A 12,830-nucleotide genomic window follows, 5' to 3' on the forward strand; every position below is an offset into this window, starting at 1 on the left:
CACCACTACTCACTCTGCTTTCTTGCGCTTGTGGTAGGAGCGTCTCCAAGGGTTTCTCCAGGTTTTCCTTTTTGCTAGTGACAAATCGGGCAGGAAAGCAGCCAGAGACCCTTCAATCTGGTCTGGTTTTCCACACAGGGCATGCTCTGTTGAGCAGTAGTAGGAGCATTCCCCATAGAAGCAGATGTTGTTGGCTGGCAAAGAAAGGAAAAGAGCTTTAAAGCCTATTCTTAAATCAGTATTGAGAATTCATAAAAGCACTGGTGTATGTAGGAGCAGAAATAAATCCAAACCCCTGTTACCACACATAGTTTTCCTCTGCTGAAACCACTAGAAAGACATTCATTTCAGTGGCTGGGATCACGCCCTGTGCTAAGCTCTTTGTGACTATTTGCACTCTATTTATATTCCCCAAGCCCATTTTTTTTAAATCCTGTCCTTCTCCTTTTGTTTTCCCAGACTGATACATTCCTTGGGAGCTATTTGTTACCCCAGGCTGGAACCCCAAATCCCACAGCTGAACAAGTGGCATGTGCCCAAAATTAAGTCACTTCTCAAAATCTTGGCTCGTTTCTTTAAGAACAGAGAACATTTCATTCATTTCCTTGCTGGTATGAGAAGAACTGGCAGTTTTTGCAAGGAGAATTATTTACCATCAAGAGTCCCGTGGGGGTGTGCGTGGAAGGTGGAAATAGCACGGTCGTAACGCTGTCAGCACACATCCCAAACACAAATTCCTTCCTCCACACCTCACGTTACTCCAACAACCACAGAAAAAGAATCTGCAGCAGGTTTTGGACCGTGTGTTACCTTAAAACCTCCCTAAAACTGCCACCACATACTTCTGTACCAGCAGGAACACCCACCTCTTTACAGGAACACCCTGCCCACGGGAATTCACTGAGGGCGAGAGAGAGCAGCTCATCCCAAAGCCCACCAACGCCGCACTGGGAACAGGAATAGGAGCACACTGCTGCTCCTGTCAGTGTGCTACAGCTCTTTTTGACACTGCTTTATGCACATAAAATGTCATTAGAGGAAGACTGTGCCCTTTCCTCATGGTAAGGCATGAAGCTGAGAAGTCACATTGCTTCCTAATTCCCCACAAGGCCTCTAAATTCAAATATTGTTTCTGAGCTCCTCTCCCTCTGGGCAGGCTCAGTGTAAATGGGGCAGGAAGAGCTGGGAATAGCAGGAGGTGATTTTCTGCCTGCCACAGGAAGGTAAGGGGTGGGTTTGCATGGCAGTGATGCCCTGCAGCACATGGCCCTGCACGTCACTGTGACACCCCCCAGTCCAAACTGGCAGCCCAGTGGAGATGGGGCACTGCCAGCAGGAGATGGTGAGTCAGGAGGACAGGGGACAACTCTGGGGATGACAGGAGAGAGGGAGGAACAGAGCAAGCAGCTGTGTTTGAGGAAGGAGAAGTAGGGGAACATGGAGTAGCAATAAGGTCTTGTGATGCTTTTGAGTAATTAGCTACATTAGCTGGGACTGGCTGTTAACCATGGAATTACACCAAATAACCACACTATAAGGCTGATGTGTTGCTCCTTGACAATCTGTCCCAGCTTCCCACTGATGTCCCAGTTTTTCCTGTTGATGGCCACCTGATCTGTCCATGAAGTTGTGATTACTTTACTCTAAGACAGCCTTTTTGCATCACTCTGCCGTGCCTCACTCACAAGGGCCACTCATCCATCCGTGCTCAGGACCAGCTGACCCAAACTGTGTTATTTATATTCACAGGGTTGGATCATAGCAGTTAAATATATCCCAGCCAAGGCCAGAAATATTTACTCTGTGGCCAAAAAGCTTGTTGACAATTACTCAAGGAAAAGAAAAGCACTTGAGGGAAGAGAAAACGAAGAACAGAAATTACAAAAGGAAGGAAGGGATCACTCGACATATCTGTACTTCTAAGTTTGCAGTTTAGGTGTTTTACCAAGCAGAATATCCTCTCTTAAAAACTGTGTTTCCACTGATTTGCAGCTGCAGTGGGGCTTGCGCTTCAATTCAGCTGTCTCAGCATCACCCCCTCATCTGTGGAGGGAGGGAACCATTCGGATTTATCTTGACTGCCTGAGATAACTTATCTTCCAAGGTTTCTATGACCTGACTTGCACTGGGCAGCAGGAAGCCAGTGCTCGTTTATCTCCTGCCAAACAGTTTTGTAAAGAGCAAAAGGCCCAGCAAATGCCCCCCATGCTATTACAGCCTCTGCTGCTCACTATGTAAATCTGACCTTTCAAGAAAAAGAAGTTGTATTAAACACAGCATTTTGCTCAGTGGGAAGATAAATACTCTGTTTAATAGTTTGCTGCTGAATTTAACTTCGGGAACAATGAAACCCTGCTCTGTATTGTCAACGAAAGTAACTGGGGCTAATCACTTGACAGTAATCACACACTGGTATCCAGGTAAATCTTGAGGAGAGCTGAGGGCTGTGGCAGTGCTGGTGTTTGCTGCTGCAGAGCTGTGCAGGGAGCACGTGTGCTGCCTGCACCATGCCAGCCACTCATCCCACTCATCCCTGCCACGATCTTCCAGCTATCGATCCTCCATGGAGCCCCATCGCCAGCTCCAGGCATCCAATCCCCTGAGCAGCAGCAAGGTGTTTACTGGCATTAAGACAGAGAACTTGCAGTAAAACCATGAGTATGTTTCTCAGTGAGAAGTTACTTTCAATGGCAAATCCTTTTCTGCCAGCAGTTATTCCCCCCATGGGCTCAGACCTGTGGTACCTACTCCCCACAGCTCCTGTCCAATTTCTGGGGATAGTGGAGGTGAAAGGATGCTTTATCTCAAGCTGCTGCTAAAGAAATTAACTGCTTTGATTGACACGGAATAGACGTCTTATTATGTCTACCCTAGTCCTTACATACCAGCAGTAAGATGCAGCAGCCTGAATTATCTGGGGAAACATTCATTTTTAAGGCTTCTTAAAAATGTAGGGGAAAAAAAGAGGCACCAAATATAGAAAACCACAGTTCTCATAGGGAAAAAAAAGAGGCACCAAATATAGAAAACCACAGTTCTCATTTAAGACTTCAAGGTGCTGTAGCAAGGCTCTTTGAAACCTAAGTAGGTGACCCACATTCTGCACAGCAGGCTGAGGGTGAAATTCCAGCTAGAGACACAAGCCCAGCGCTTCATGGCAATCCCACGCTGAGAGCAGGGTTTGGCTTTCCGAAGCAAAAATAAGAGGAAAAGGGAAGATGAGCTCCCTACTGGAGCACAGTCCTTCTTCTCTCATTAAAATTGCCCAAACCATGTGTTCTTCTCACCAGATGAAGGTGTTTCTGCATAAGTACACCGGCAAAGGGAGCAACAGCCAGGAATTTGTGTTCCTGCAGAGTGGGCAGGAATGGCAACAGCAGCAGTGCTGGCAAACCAGGCAGGGAGGGATGTTTATACCTGCTGGAATGTTCAAATGCTGTGCATTTGCAACATGCAAAATCCTTCTTCACTAGAAATGAAAATTGTTTCCCCAAAGCAGCAGAAAGGGAAGAGAACCCTGTGTTGCAGTGTCTGATTTTCATTATCCGAGGAGGAATGGATGCAATTCGTAATGAAATGCAGGCAAAAATCATGGTCTGGTGATTGAAACTCTAACTAATTACAACAATTAAGAACCAGAGTGTCTGTGTACTCATCTGCACATTCTCTGTGCATCCTCCTGATAGCTGAACAGTAATTCTTCTCAGGAAGAACAGGAACAAGGTGGGATACCTTAAAGCAAATTGCTTGGCAGAGCAATTCTTTTATTCAGCTTTGCATGACTGTTAATAGAGGACATTTAGCAAGCCTGTGCAATTGGAGTACTGGAAAGAATCCTGAATATTTACTACAGCAATGCATCAAAAGATCTTTCATTTACCTGCTCAAAATAATAGGTAATTCAGAACCGCTATTGTACGCTGAAAGAGAAAAAAATCCATAATCCCTTGGAATTGGTTAATATGAACAAAAACATAGTGCTTACTCGCTGTGTAACATTGATTTCTTTAAGCTGCTGCCTCAATTACTTCCAAAATGAAGGCTGACATCATTAGTATGTCTCTTTTTTCCTAGCAAATTACCATTCATTTGTAAGAGTAGCAGGACTACTGCAGTCTGCCCTGCTGCAAAGGACATAAAATTAATTTAAATAATTACTGACCTAATTCCATTTCTCATGTTTAAATCCAAACTGCCTGGAAGTGCACTTTTCTGCAATCTGCTTTCTCTCTGACTGCAGCCTAATGCATCCAGTGATCTGCCTGCTCGCAGCCATTGTCACTTTTCCATGGAAGCAGGGATGCTGCTCGGCACTGTGCTCTGAAGCCACGGCTGCCTGTGGCTCCCTGGCCCTGATTTCCATGCCTGATGGGACAAGGGAGTGGCCCAGGAGTGGAAATGCAGTGAGGATTCTTCCAACACCAGTTTGGGAGATAACACATGCTTGGACAATGCTCTTGGTGGGATCCTTGGGGTGTCCTGTGCAGGGCCAGGAACAGGACTGGATGAGCCTGATGGGCCCCTTCCAACGCAGCTGATTCCATGATCCTGTGATTGGTGAGCATCATCAATAACCACCCTCAAAGGTCCCCCTCCCAGCCTGAGGGGAACATCTTCCTATAAAATCCATTTCATTTAGTGCTCGTTTAATTTTAAGAGCTGGGTACACGTGTATGGAGAGGGATATTTTGCCAGCAGGCACCACGTGTCCCCATGACTACTAATTGTCACTGAGCACTGCTGGGGATGGAGATGCAGTGACAGAGCTACCTGAAAGGGAGTTCCAGAGGGTCCTTGGCAGCTTTATGCTGGTGCACAGCCTGGTTTGTGCATGTACCAAGAGGTCACACCTCAATTTCTCACCTTCGGAGGAAGCTCTCCCTCAAAACCGACTGACTCAGCTGCCCTCCATCTGCCAGAGGGCCAGGTCAGCCCCTCAGCCTTCCCCAGGCTCCCTGCTCCCTCTTCATCCTCAGTCCCCAGACCACAAATCTCACCCCAGTACCTCCCTCTTCCTTCTCTGCCCTCAATCTGCTGCCTGAGCTGCCTGCTGGGCTTGTGAAAGTTGCTTCTAAAAGCTTAATTTAGGATCTTTATTATTTTTTCATTAAGCATTAATTAATGTCTGCCTTTTAAGGTCAGTATGAAATACAAGACAGAGGTTGGGCACATGTTAATGAGAACCTGACTAATTAATCGGGGGACTTGTAGGGAAGAACTCTGACAAGTAACCAACGTGATTTAACCAAAGTGTATTGATTCAGGAAATGTAAAATGGAAAGAAAAATTAATTGCTTAAGCATTTTGTTCTCCAGAAAAGCCTGATTCATAGTTAATCAAATATTTTAATTGAATTTATTTGAGACCTCTAAATAAATTTGAATAAAGGATTATGCTTGGATCATCCCTTGGATGTCCAGAATTTCATAATGACAAGATAAAGATCTTCATCTGAACTGGCAGCCTTAACTCTGTGTTGCCCTGCTCTGGCTGCTGTAAGCTGCTCAGTACTTGAGAACAGTTTTGTAATTCTCAGAAATCATTCAAGTTCACCCCTAAGCCTTGAAATATAACCTGAGAAGACTAAAAATCAAGCAAACCTACTAATCCACACCTTACTTGCCAAAATAGGAATAAAATGGCTTATATTTCACGTGAGCCAAAGCACTTTGTGCATCAAAAGATTTTTTTGCCCTTTTTTTGCGCATATTTGCCTACAAAAAGCAAGGCAAAAAAAAGTATAGAGAGACAAAGAGGGAGGGAAAGCAATTGAGGCAAATGCAGAATGTCTGCCCACCAGGTCTGGGGAACACGTACTGTCACCATAACCGTGCATGTAAAATTGGAGTGCTCAGAACACAGGGTAAAAGGAAACCTTCTGCAATTATGTAATGTATTTTACAAGTGAAGTTCCTGGAATAAATAACTGTCTGCTCAACTGTGTCCTGCAGAGCTGAACATAAATACAAAGCTAAAAATAACAGCTGTAATAATGACTTTACTGGGGATCAGAAAAGTGTGATAAACATTTTAAGAGCAAAAGCACTGCAACGACAGGGCTCTGGTTTCTAGCTGACAGCAATAAATTACAGTTACATTGGGAGAAACTGTAATTAAGTCTTTGGATCTCGACTTTAGGGATCTGGGATAAACAGCTTCTGGCCAATCACACACAGAGCAAGGGAGAGATCTCCAGAGGTTTCTGCTCCAGATTGCCTCTTACACAAGTCACAGCCTCAGTTCAGCAAAGCACATTTGCACACAGCTGAAACAATATGAGTTAAGCTACTGGAACATGGCACTGTGCTTTAAATTGAACTTATAACCTATAAATTCTATATGTAAGAACAAACTTAAACATTATTTCTGTGCCTTAACTCAGAGCCTTAATTTCTCCATCTTGGCATCCCAGAAGCTGAACAGAGATGCTGTCACTTCTTCCCACCCTTTGCCCATTTTTCCCTATTCCAGTTGTATACTTTGGTGAGCAGGATAGGGTTTTATCCTGTGTCTGTAAAATTCCCACCTTGTGGAGCTCCATCCTTGACTGGGTCCATAAAATGTTGTGAAAGAGTGAAGAGTGAGTGCTATCAGCTCCTGGGTCAGCCCTCAAAGCAAGAGTGAGGACTGGGAACAATTCAGGTCACTTCTAGCCCAACAGAGAATTTGAGCTGGAAGCACGATATATTACGTATCTATTTCCTGATTTTTTTCCCAAACTCCTGTTGTAATAAAACCTGAATGACTCTGAGAAATTAGGTTTGGTCCTCCGGTCAAACCCAGAAATAAAGGCATCTGACCAACAGAAGTGACAGATCACACTGCAGTAGGAAAAAAACCCTAAATAACTAATGGGCTGGGTAATAAGGTTTTGGGTAAATGGAGAGCACCAGAAAAAATTGCCTTAGAAATTGTTCTACATTAAACATTTGTTGAATACATTGCTTTGGCAAACATAAAAGCCTCTCTCTGCGGATAATTTGTCAAGGGGAAAAGGCACTCAACTCAAAACAATAAAGTCTTCTTTGTAAGCTATGTCTCCACATCTATTTTTATTCAAAGGTCTAGAAGACAGTTTTATTAGAAATATCTGAGCAATTAAGCAATCTACACATCGTTAAAAATCAGCAGGATAGAAAGAATAGAGTGTTATTTCCAGGACTACCTGGTGAGATGAAAAATGTTCTCCACAGCTTCTTGTCACGAGTAACATCTCGTATTTCCCTCGTCATGTTAACCAGTCTACCTGCAACCGGGGGCACGCGCCGGAAATCCAGGATCCTGCAAGAGGGAGAAAAGACATCGTTTATGTAAAGGATTAAGATGTAATGATAGTTAGAGGTTTTAGGAAGCTTCATTACACTCTGAAGGCACATTTATCCGTGGTCTTTAAGGAGTATAAAGCCCATCAACTTTAAACTGGCTAATCCCTCACACAATATATTACAAAATATGCCCTGAATATGATGAGCTCTGAGTTGCCCACACAGTATGCAGTAAAATACAAGAAAAGTATGGAGGGCATTGTTCCATGATAAAAATGAAGATACATATGATTCCAAAAACCAGAGACAGCAAGAATTTATTTTTTTCTACTTCATGCTACTGTATGATTGTTGTGACATGCATTTTGCTCACCAGCCTTTTAAGTGATCTGGTGAATGGGATTTCAGCCTCTTTCTCCCACAAACGCCATGTAATTCTTTTGCAGACAGTCTTAGTATGTGTTTGATTTATTTCCTTCTGCTCCTCTCTGTTTTAATACCCTTATACCAACCTAAACAATCTCCCTGAGACCAAAAATTTTCCCACAGGCAAAGGCTGGGAGAAGAGCCTCTCTCCACTCCAAACTCCCCCACCCTCGTAGATCATAAAAACGTCCCTCCGAAGCATTGCTATTAGATACAGTAAAAGAGCAAAGACCCCATACAAAGTGTCCCCAGAGGCAGGATTTTTATACCCACTGTCTGCTGTTCACATTTTCTACACCGCATAGCAACTGCTTTTCCTGCTTAGTGTGTGGATATTTAACACACCCCCCATAGGAACTCCACTAATGTTTTTTTCTACAGCACCATCTGCTTAAAACATCACTATAAAATATAAAGCAGAAGGGATCAACACCAAGGTCAACAACAATAAAATAGAGAAGATCCTTGAAGGATCTGATCAGGATTGGCTCTTACTGGCAATCCTACCCTGTGCCACCCACTGATATGTTCCCATACCCCAGCCATCATCCTAGAAGGCAGCAACACTACACAAACCCCCAAATAACTTGTGGCCCCAAAGCTTTGAGCTTTCCAAAGGATGTTTCTTGGCCTTTCACAGTGCGAAAGATGCTTCAGTGAAATGCCATTGTTTCCAGACATACTGTTAATCACTAATTAGTAATTCCCACCCCTAACCTGGGCAGGCAGGGAGGGCTGCAGTCCTAGGGCATCCACCATCCCCTGCACTAACTCTGGAGGGGGGACATTTTCAGCAACAGGAGCATGAGATGACCACCACTGCCCTCTCCTTCCCACTAACTTGGGGCCTAAATATGCTCCTGATGTGGGACAGTCCCAGCTTTTTGCTGTGGAACCAGAACTCCCTCCCCATCTCCATTACTCCTCTCTGAATACTCACACCATTCCCCACGTGTCGCTTGGATCTCCGTGCTCTGGAGCTAATTGGGGTGAGCCAGACTCCCGTCACACTTACGTGACACGTTCCCTGGGAGATGGGTCCTCACCATATGTACTTCAAGATCACAAGGGAAATTAATTCCTCAGTTTCTCTTCAATATAACTTCTCTTTCTTTTTGAGAATTACTTATTGCCAGGTTTCTCATTCCCAGAGCAAGTCGCATTTCCTAATTATTAACCTACTCTTTCATCATCTGCCATTTCATTTATTTATGACGTTTGCCCACTTTGTTCCACTTTCCCCTTTTAAAAAGTAATTCAGGAATGGCCAAGTGCAGCAACTTATCACAATATTTCCCCTTTTCTTTTAATGCAAATTCACTCTACTTGCCTGTCCAGATGAAATGCTGCTATTTCTGCATTATGTCTCTCATAGTCTGAGAAGTAAAAAAAGTCAGGCGGGGTTTCTTGTTCTCTGGTTTGCCTGCAAAGGAAAACAAGGGAAGAGTTTTAATGAAGGGCTAGCATTTCTAAGGAGCAGTGCTCAGTCATCAGCATGCTGTTCAGTAGTTCAGTATTGTTTGCTTAATGGAAGACCTTTAAATACCTCATTTGTGCATTATTTCCCACACAGCCTTCATTTTATCTTCTTTTTTAAACTACTCTAACAAAAAATAGGAATTCAAGACTTGTGCAGGCAGTCTGCTGTCACAAAGCTCTTCCACTCAAAACTCTCCTCTATTTAACAAGACCTGTTTTATCACTCTCAAACATTTCATTAGCAATAGCAGTGAAGACAATGTCATTTCATTAAATTATCATTAACTGTAATTATGAAATTTCCAAAAGTAATAACATTTTTCTTTCATCTTTGGCAGCCATGCAGCTCTTGGAATATGCCTCTCCCTTTGTATTACTTAGAGCCAAAAGTGACATGTTTTTCTCATTTCAGAAGGAACAGGATCATTGCAGTTTGATGGCCGCAACACTTGTCACGTTTCAAAGAACATTAACAAGACTGTGCTTGAGAGAGGATGCAGAATTTGATGTTTCTTAAATTTAAGAACTAATAAAAAATGTCATTCTGATAGGAAGGCTGGAAATAGGAAGGCTAAAGCTTCCATAGCACACTACATAGAAAATACAAAGACAGGAGCAAATCTTTCTCTCACTTCAGGCAACTTCCAGTCCTTCTGGATGGAGCACAACTCAAGCAGCTGACCAGTGCCATGTCTGGGCTGCACCTCAACCTGTGTAATGCCCTGTTTTGGAGTCTACAGCAGGAGATAAGCACAGCAAAGCTGCCTGCAGAGCATCTGCAAGGGAGGACAGCTCTCCAGAAGAGGAAAACAAAGTTCATTCTCATTGCCCACTGTCACAGGTGGCCCAGCTGACAGCTCGTGCGTCACTCGTGCTGCACGCTGGCAATTAAAATACAGCTTCTGCACGGGGACCTTGGTGCATGAGAGGCTTTGGGGTGGTGCTGGTGCAGAGCTCAAACCTCCGCAGAAGTCCTAATTTTGGGTTTGCTGGGGACCTGAAGCTGTGTCCACCCACCACTGTGACTACCAGGGCTGGTGTCTGCCCACAGGCCCTGGCAGGGCTCTCCAGGCTGCTGGAGAAAAGAGAAAAATCTTGTGGTTTTCTGCTGTATGAAGAGTTTGCTGTGCACCCAGCAGGGTTTGAAAGCCTGATATCCTTTCTCAGACATTCCTTTTTATATTAACCTCTTGGCAAGGTACTCTATCTTGCCCTAAATGATGAAAAACATCAAGGTATTTGACTCATGTCCAATAGAACTCAAGGTCAGAGCAGCCTTAAACACCCCAGTGATGCTCTGGCCGAAACAGCACTGACCACTGTCACAGCAGTGGTCATGGAGGTGGCCAGCACTTGGCAGAAGTCCTGCTAGGGGGCTGCTGTGGCCACAAAGGGTTCACAAGGACACAAGCTAAAAGCGAGCCTGGAATGAAATAAAAACCAGTATTTTGCTTTGTCTCCATAAGAAATGCAAAAGGGCAAGGAGCACACCCAGGAAGAGGAATGGGGGAGAGCAGAACCTCTGGCACTTCACACAATGCACTACGCAGTCAAGACAAGAGTTAGGAGACCTGCAACCTCATTGTGCATATTCCCCTAAAAAATGAAGGAATGAGCTCTGAATATGAATTCAAAGAAAAAAAAGATTAACCTATTTCTGCCAGACATAAAATTACACATTTGCATGAAACCTTCCCTCCTCCCCCGATTTTAAAAGAGTTGATTTCTTCAATAAATCCTCACCCCAAGATTTTGCAAACTTTATGCACATCAAGCTGGTAAGTTGCAGAAAATATTACTAATTAGCTAATCAATGCCATCTGCTTTTTATCTCCCAAAGACCATAAAAGAAACCACGGCTGTTCCTTTACGAGAAAACCTTGCTCCAGAAAATCAGACTTAACTGAGGGCTGGATCTCAGCCTTGCAAGCACAGCCCTGCCCCAGCCCAGCCTGTGCTCCCTTTCCCTCTTCCCGGTGCTCCCTGCCACCCCGGGAATGGCTGCGGATATTTTTTGGCTGGGAGCAAGTTCAGGTGCCCTGCAGGCTCAGACTTGTTTGTACATATCTTTCTGCTGTCATAATGTATTATTAAGTGGCAGCACACCCTCCTACAAAAACCATGAAATTGGTTGCCCTAAAACCTTCAAAAACGGACACCAAATCCATAGTGCAACCTAGAATGGAAACCCCAGTACTTTTTGAACCTGATGACACATCATGACACAAACTCCCAAGTTTTTGTGGTGCTTCAGGTGCTCCCCAGCCACTTTTCACATGGTCCATGCTCATGCCAAACGCATGGCACCCACTTCTCTGCCTCTTGAAAATGCCCTGTTACTCAGAATATAGACTGGAAGGAGGATTTACCACCCTCCCAAGATACTTTACATTCCTTATGCTCCTCTGCAGAGCTCTACACAACTGAGATGTGGCAGGTCTAGACATGAAACCCTCTCCTGAAATAACCTTGAAAAATCCTTTCTGCTGACTTACTCCAGTTTTCCACAGATACAACAGAAACCTGGTTCCTTGGATCTGACATTAAACAGACAGATTTTTATTCAAGCAGACATTTATTTTTAATATGATGTCTGCAGCAGTACCTAAAGAGGTTCCTTGGGAATTCCCCAGCCGGAGCAAGCTGCCATACCACCAGCAAACACTAACACGTGTGGATCATAGCCCAAGGTACACAACTGAACTTACAAAGCCACAGGAGCCTCACAGAGCTCTGAATCAATGCCATTAACAGACTGATATGAGAAGGGCTTTAACTGTGTTAAAGGGCACCTACCTCATAATCTAGAATTTTTACTTTATCCAACTGCATTGATACATAAAAATATTTTATCCAAGTTTTATTTTTATGATATAGTTTTTTAAAAAGGTATATTTTATTTTATTTTGCCTCTTTTTTTTTTTTTTTTTTTTAACTGTGCACAATCCAACCAAGCCTGTTTGGTGCTAATTCTTAATTCTTCTAATGATCCATTCTGATGTATAAGTATAGAGAGGTGGAGATCAAACTGCTCCGAGCAAGTCCAACCAGTTACTCCAGCTTTATATCATGGTAAGTGGTCCTCAGTCCCTAAGTGACAGGCTGGGACAGGGGGATGAACTCCCAGACCCTTCCAGATCAAGTAAAGCATCTTATAAAACAACACTGGAACTGATCCACCCCACAGCATGTTTTAAATTAGAATTTCATTTTAAAAGGGAAAAAAAAAACCCTACCTACAAGTTAGTTTGGTTTTATCACCCCGTGATTATTGAAGGTTATTGTCTAATAAAATGACACATATAATGAGATATTTGAGCAAAGAGACCAACATGCTGAGCCCTCTGCAGCAGCACACACTTCTGAGGGACAATGAATTCCAGTCTGAGCTCCTCAGTGCCAGCAGTGCCATCCCACACCGAGCAGGGACAGGTTCTGCACAGGTTGCAGACGGTGGGAGAGGATTTCTGGCAGCAGCTCGTATTTTGCAAACAGTTGGAATCTGGTGATCCTCTCTTTGGAGAAGGATTTGGCAGATATTTATAGTGGCAGGCTGGGAAGCTCTGGAGGAGAGACAGATGGAGGTCTGTTGATGCTGCACACAGTTAAAAATTACACAGTGGCACCAGCCCAATTACAGCATGAGGAAAAGACAAATCA

The 12,830-nt window shown here is 43.8% G+C and overlaps 1 protein-coding gene across 1 annotated transcript in view; it reads right to left on the reverse strand.

The window, feature by feature from the left end:
• The window catches only part of FAM20C (family with sequence similarity 20 member C), a 56,451-nt gene that overhangs the window by 4,333 nt on the left and 39,288 nt on the right, over window positions 1–12,830 (reverse strand). Inside the window, exons 4-6 of the mRNA XM_017734299.1 lie at window positions 9,022–9,114; window positions 7,166–7,281; window positions 14–194 (exon numbers count right to left, since the gene is read on the reverse strand). Of these exons, the coding sequence (XP_017589788.1) occupies window positions 14–194; window positions 7,166–7,281; window positions 9,022–9,114 (390 nt within the window). The remainder of the gene's footprint in view (window positions 1–13; window positions 195–7,165; window positions 7,282–9,021; window positions 9,115–12,830) is intronic.

The sequence above is a fragment of the Corvus brachyrhynchos genome, unplaced genomic scaffold (assembly GCF_000691975.1).
Source record: "Corvus brachyrhynchos isolate BGI_N302 unplaced genomic scaffold, ASM69197v1 scaffold5, whole genome shotgun sequence".
NCBI classification, from domain to species: domain Eukaryota; kingdom Metazoa; phylum Chordata; class Aves; order Passeriformes; family Corvidae; genus Corvus; species Corvus brachyrhynchos.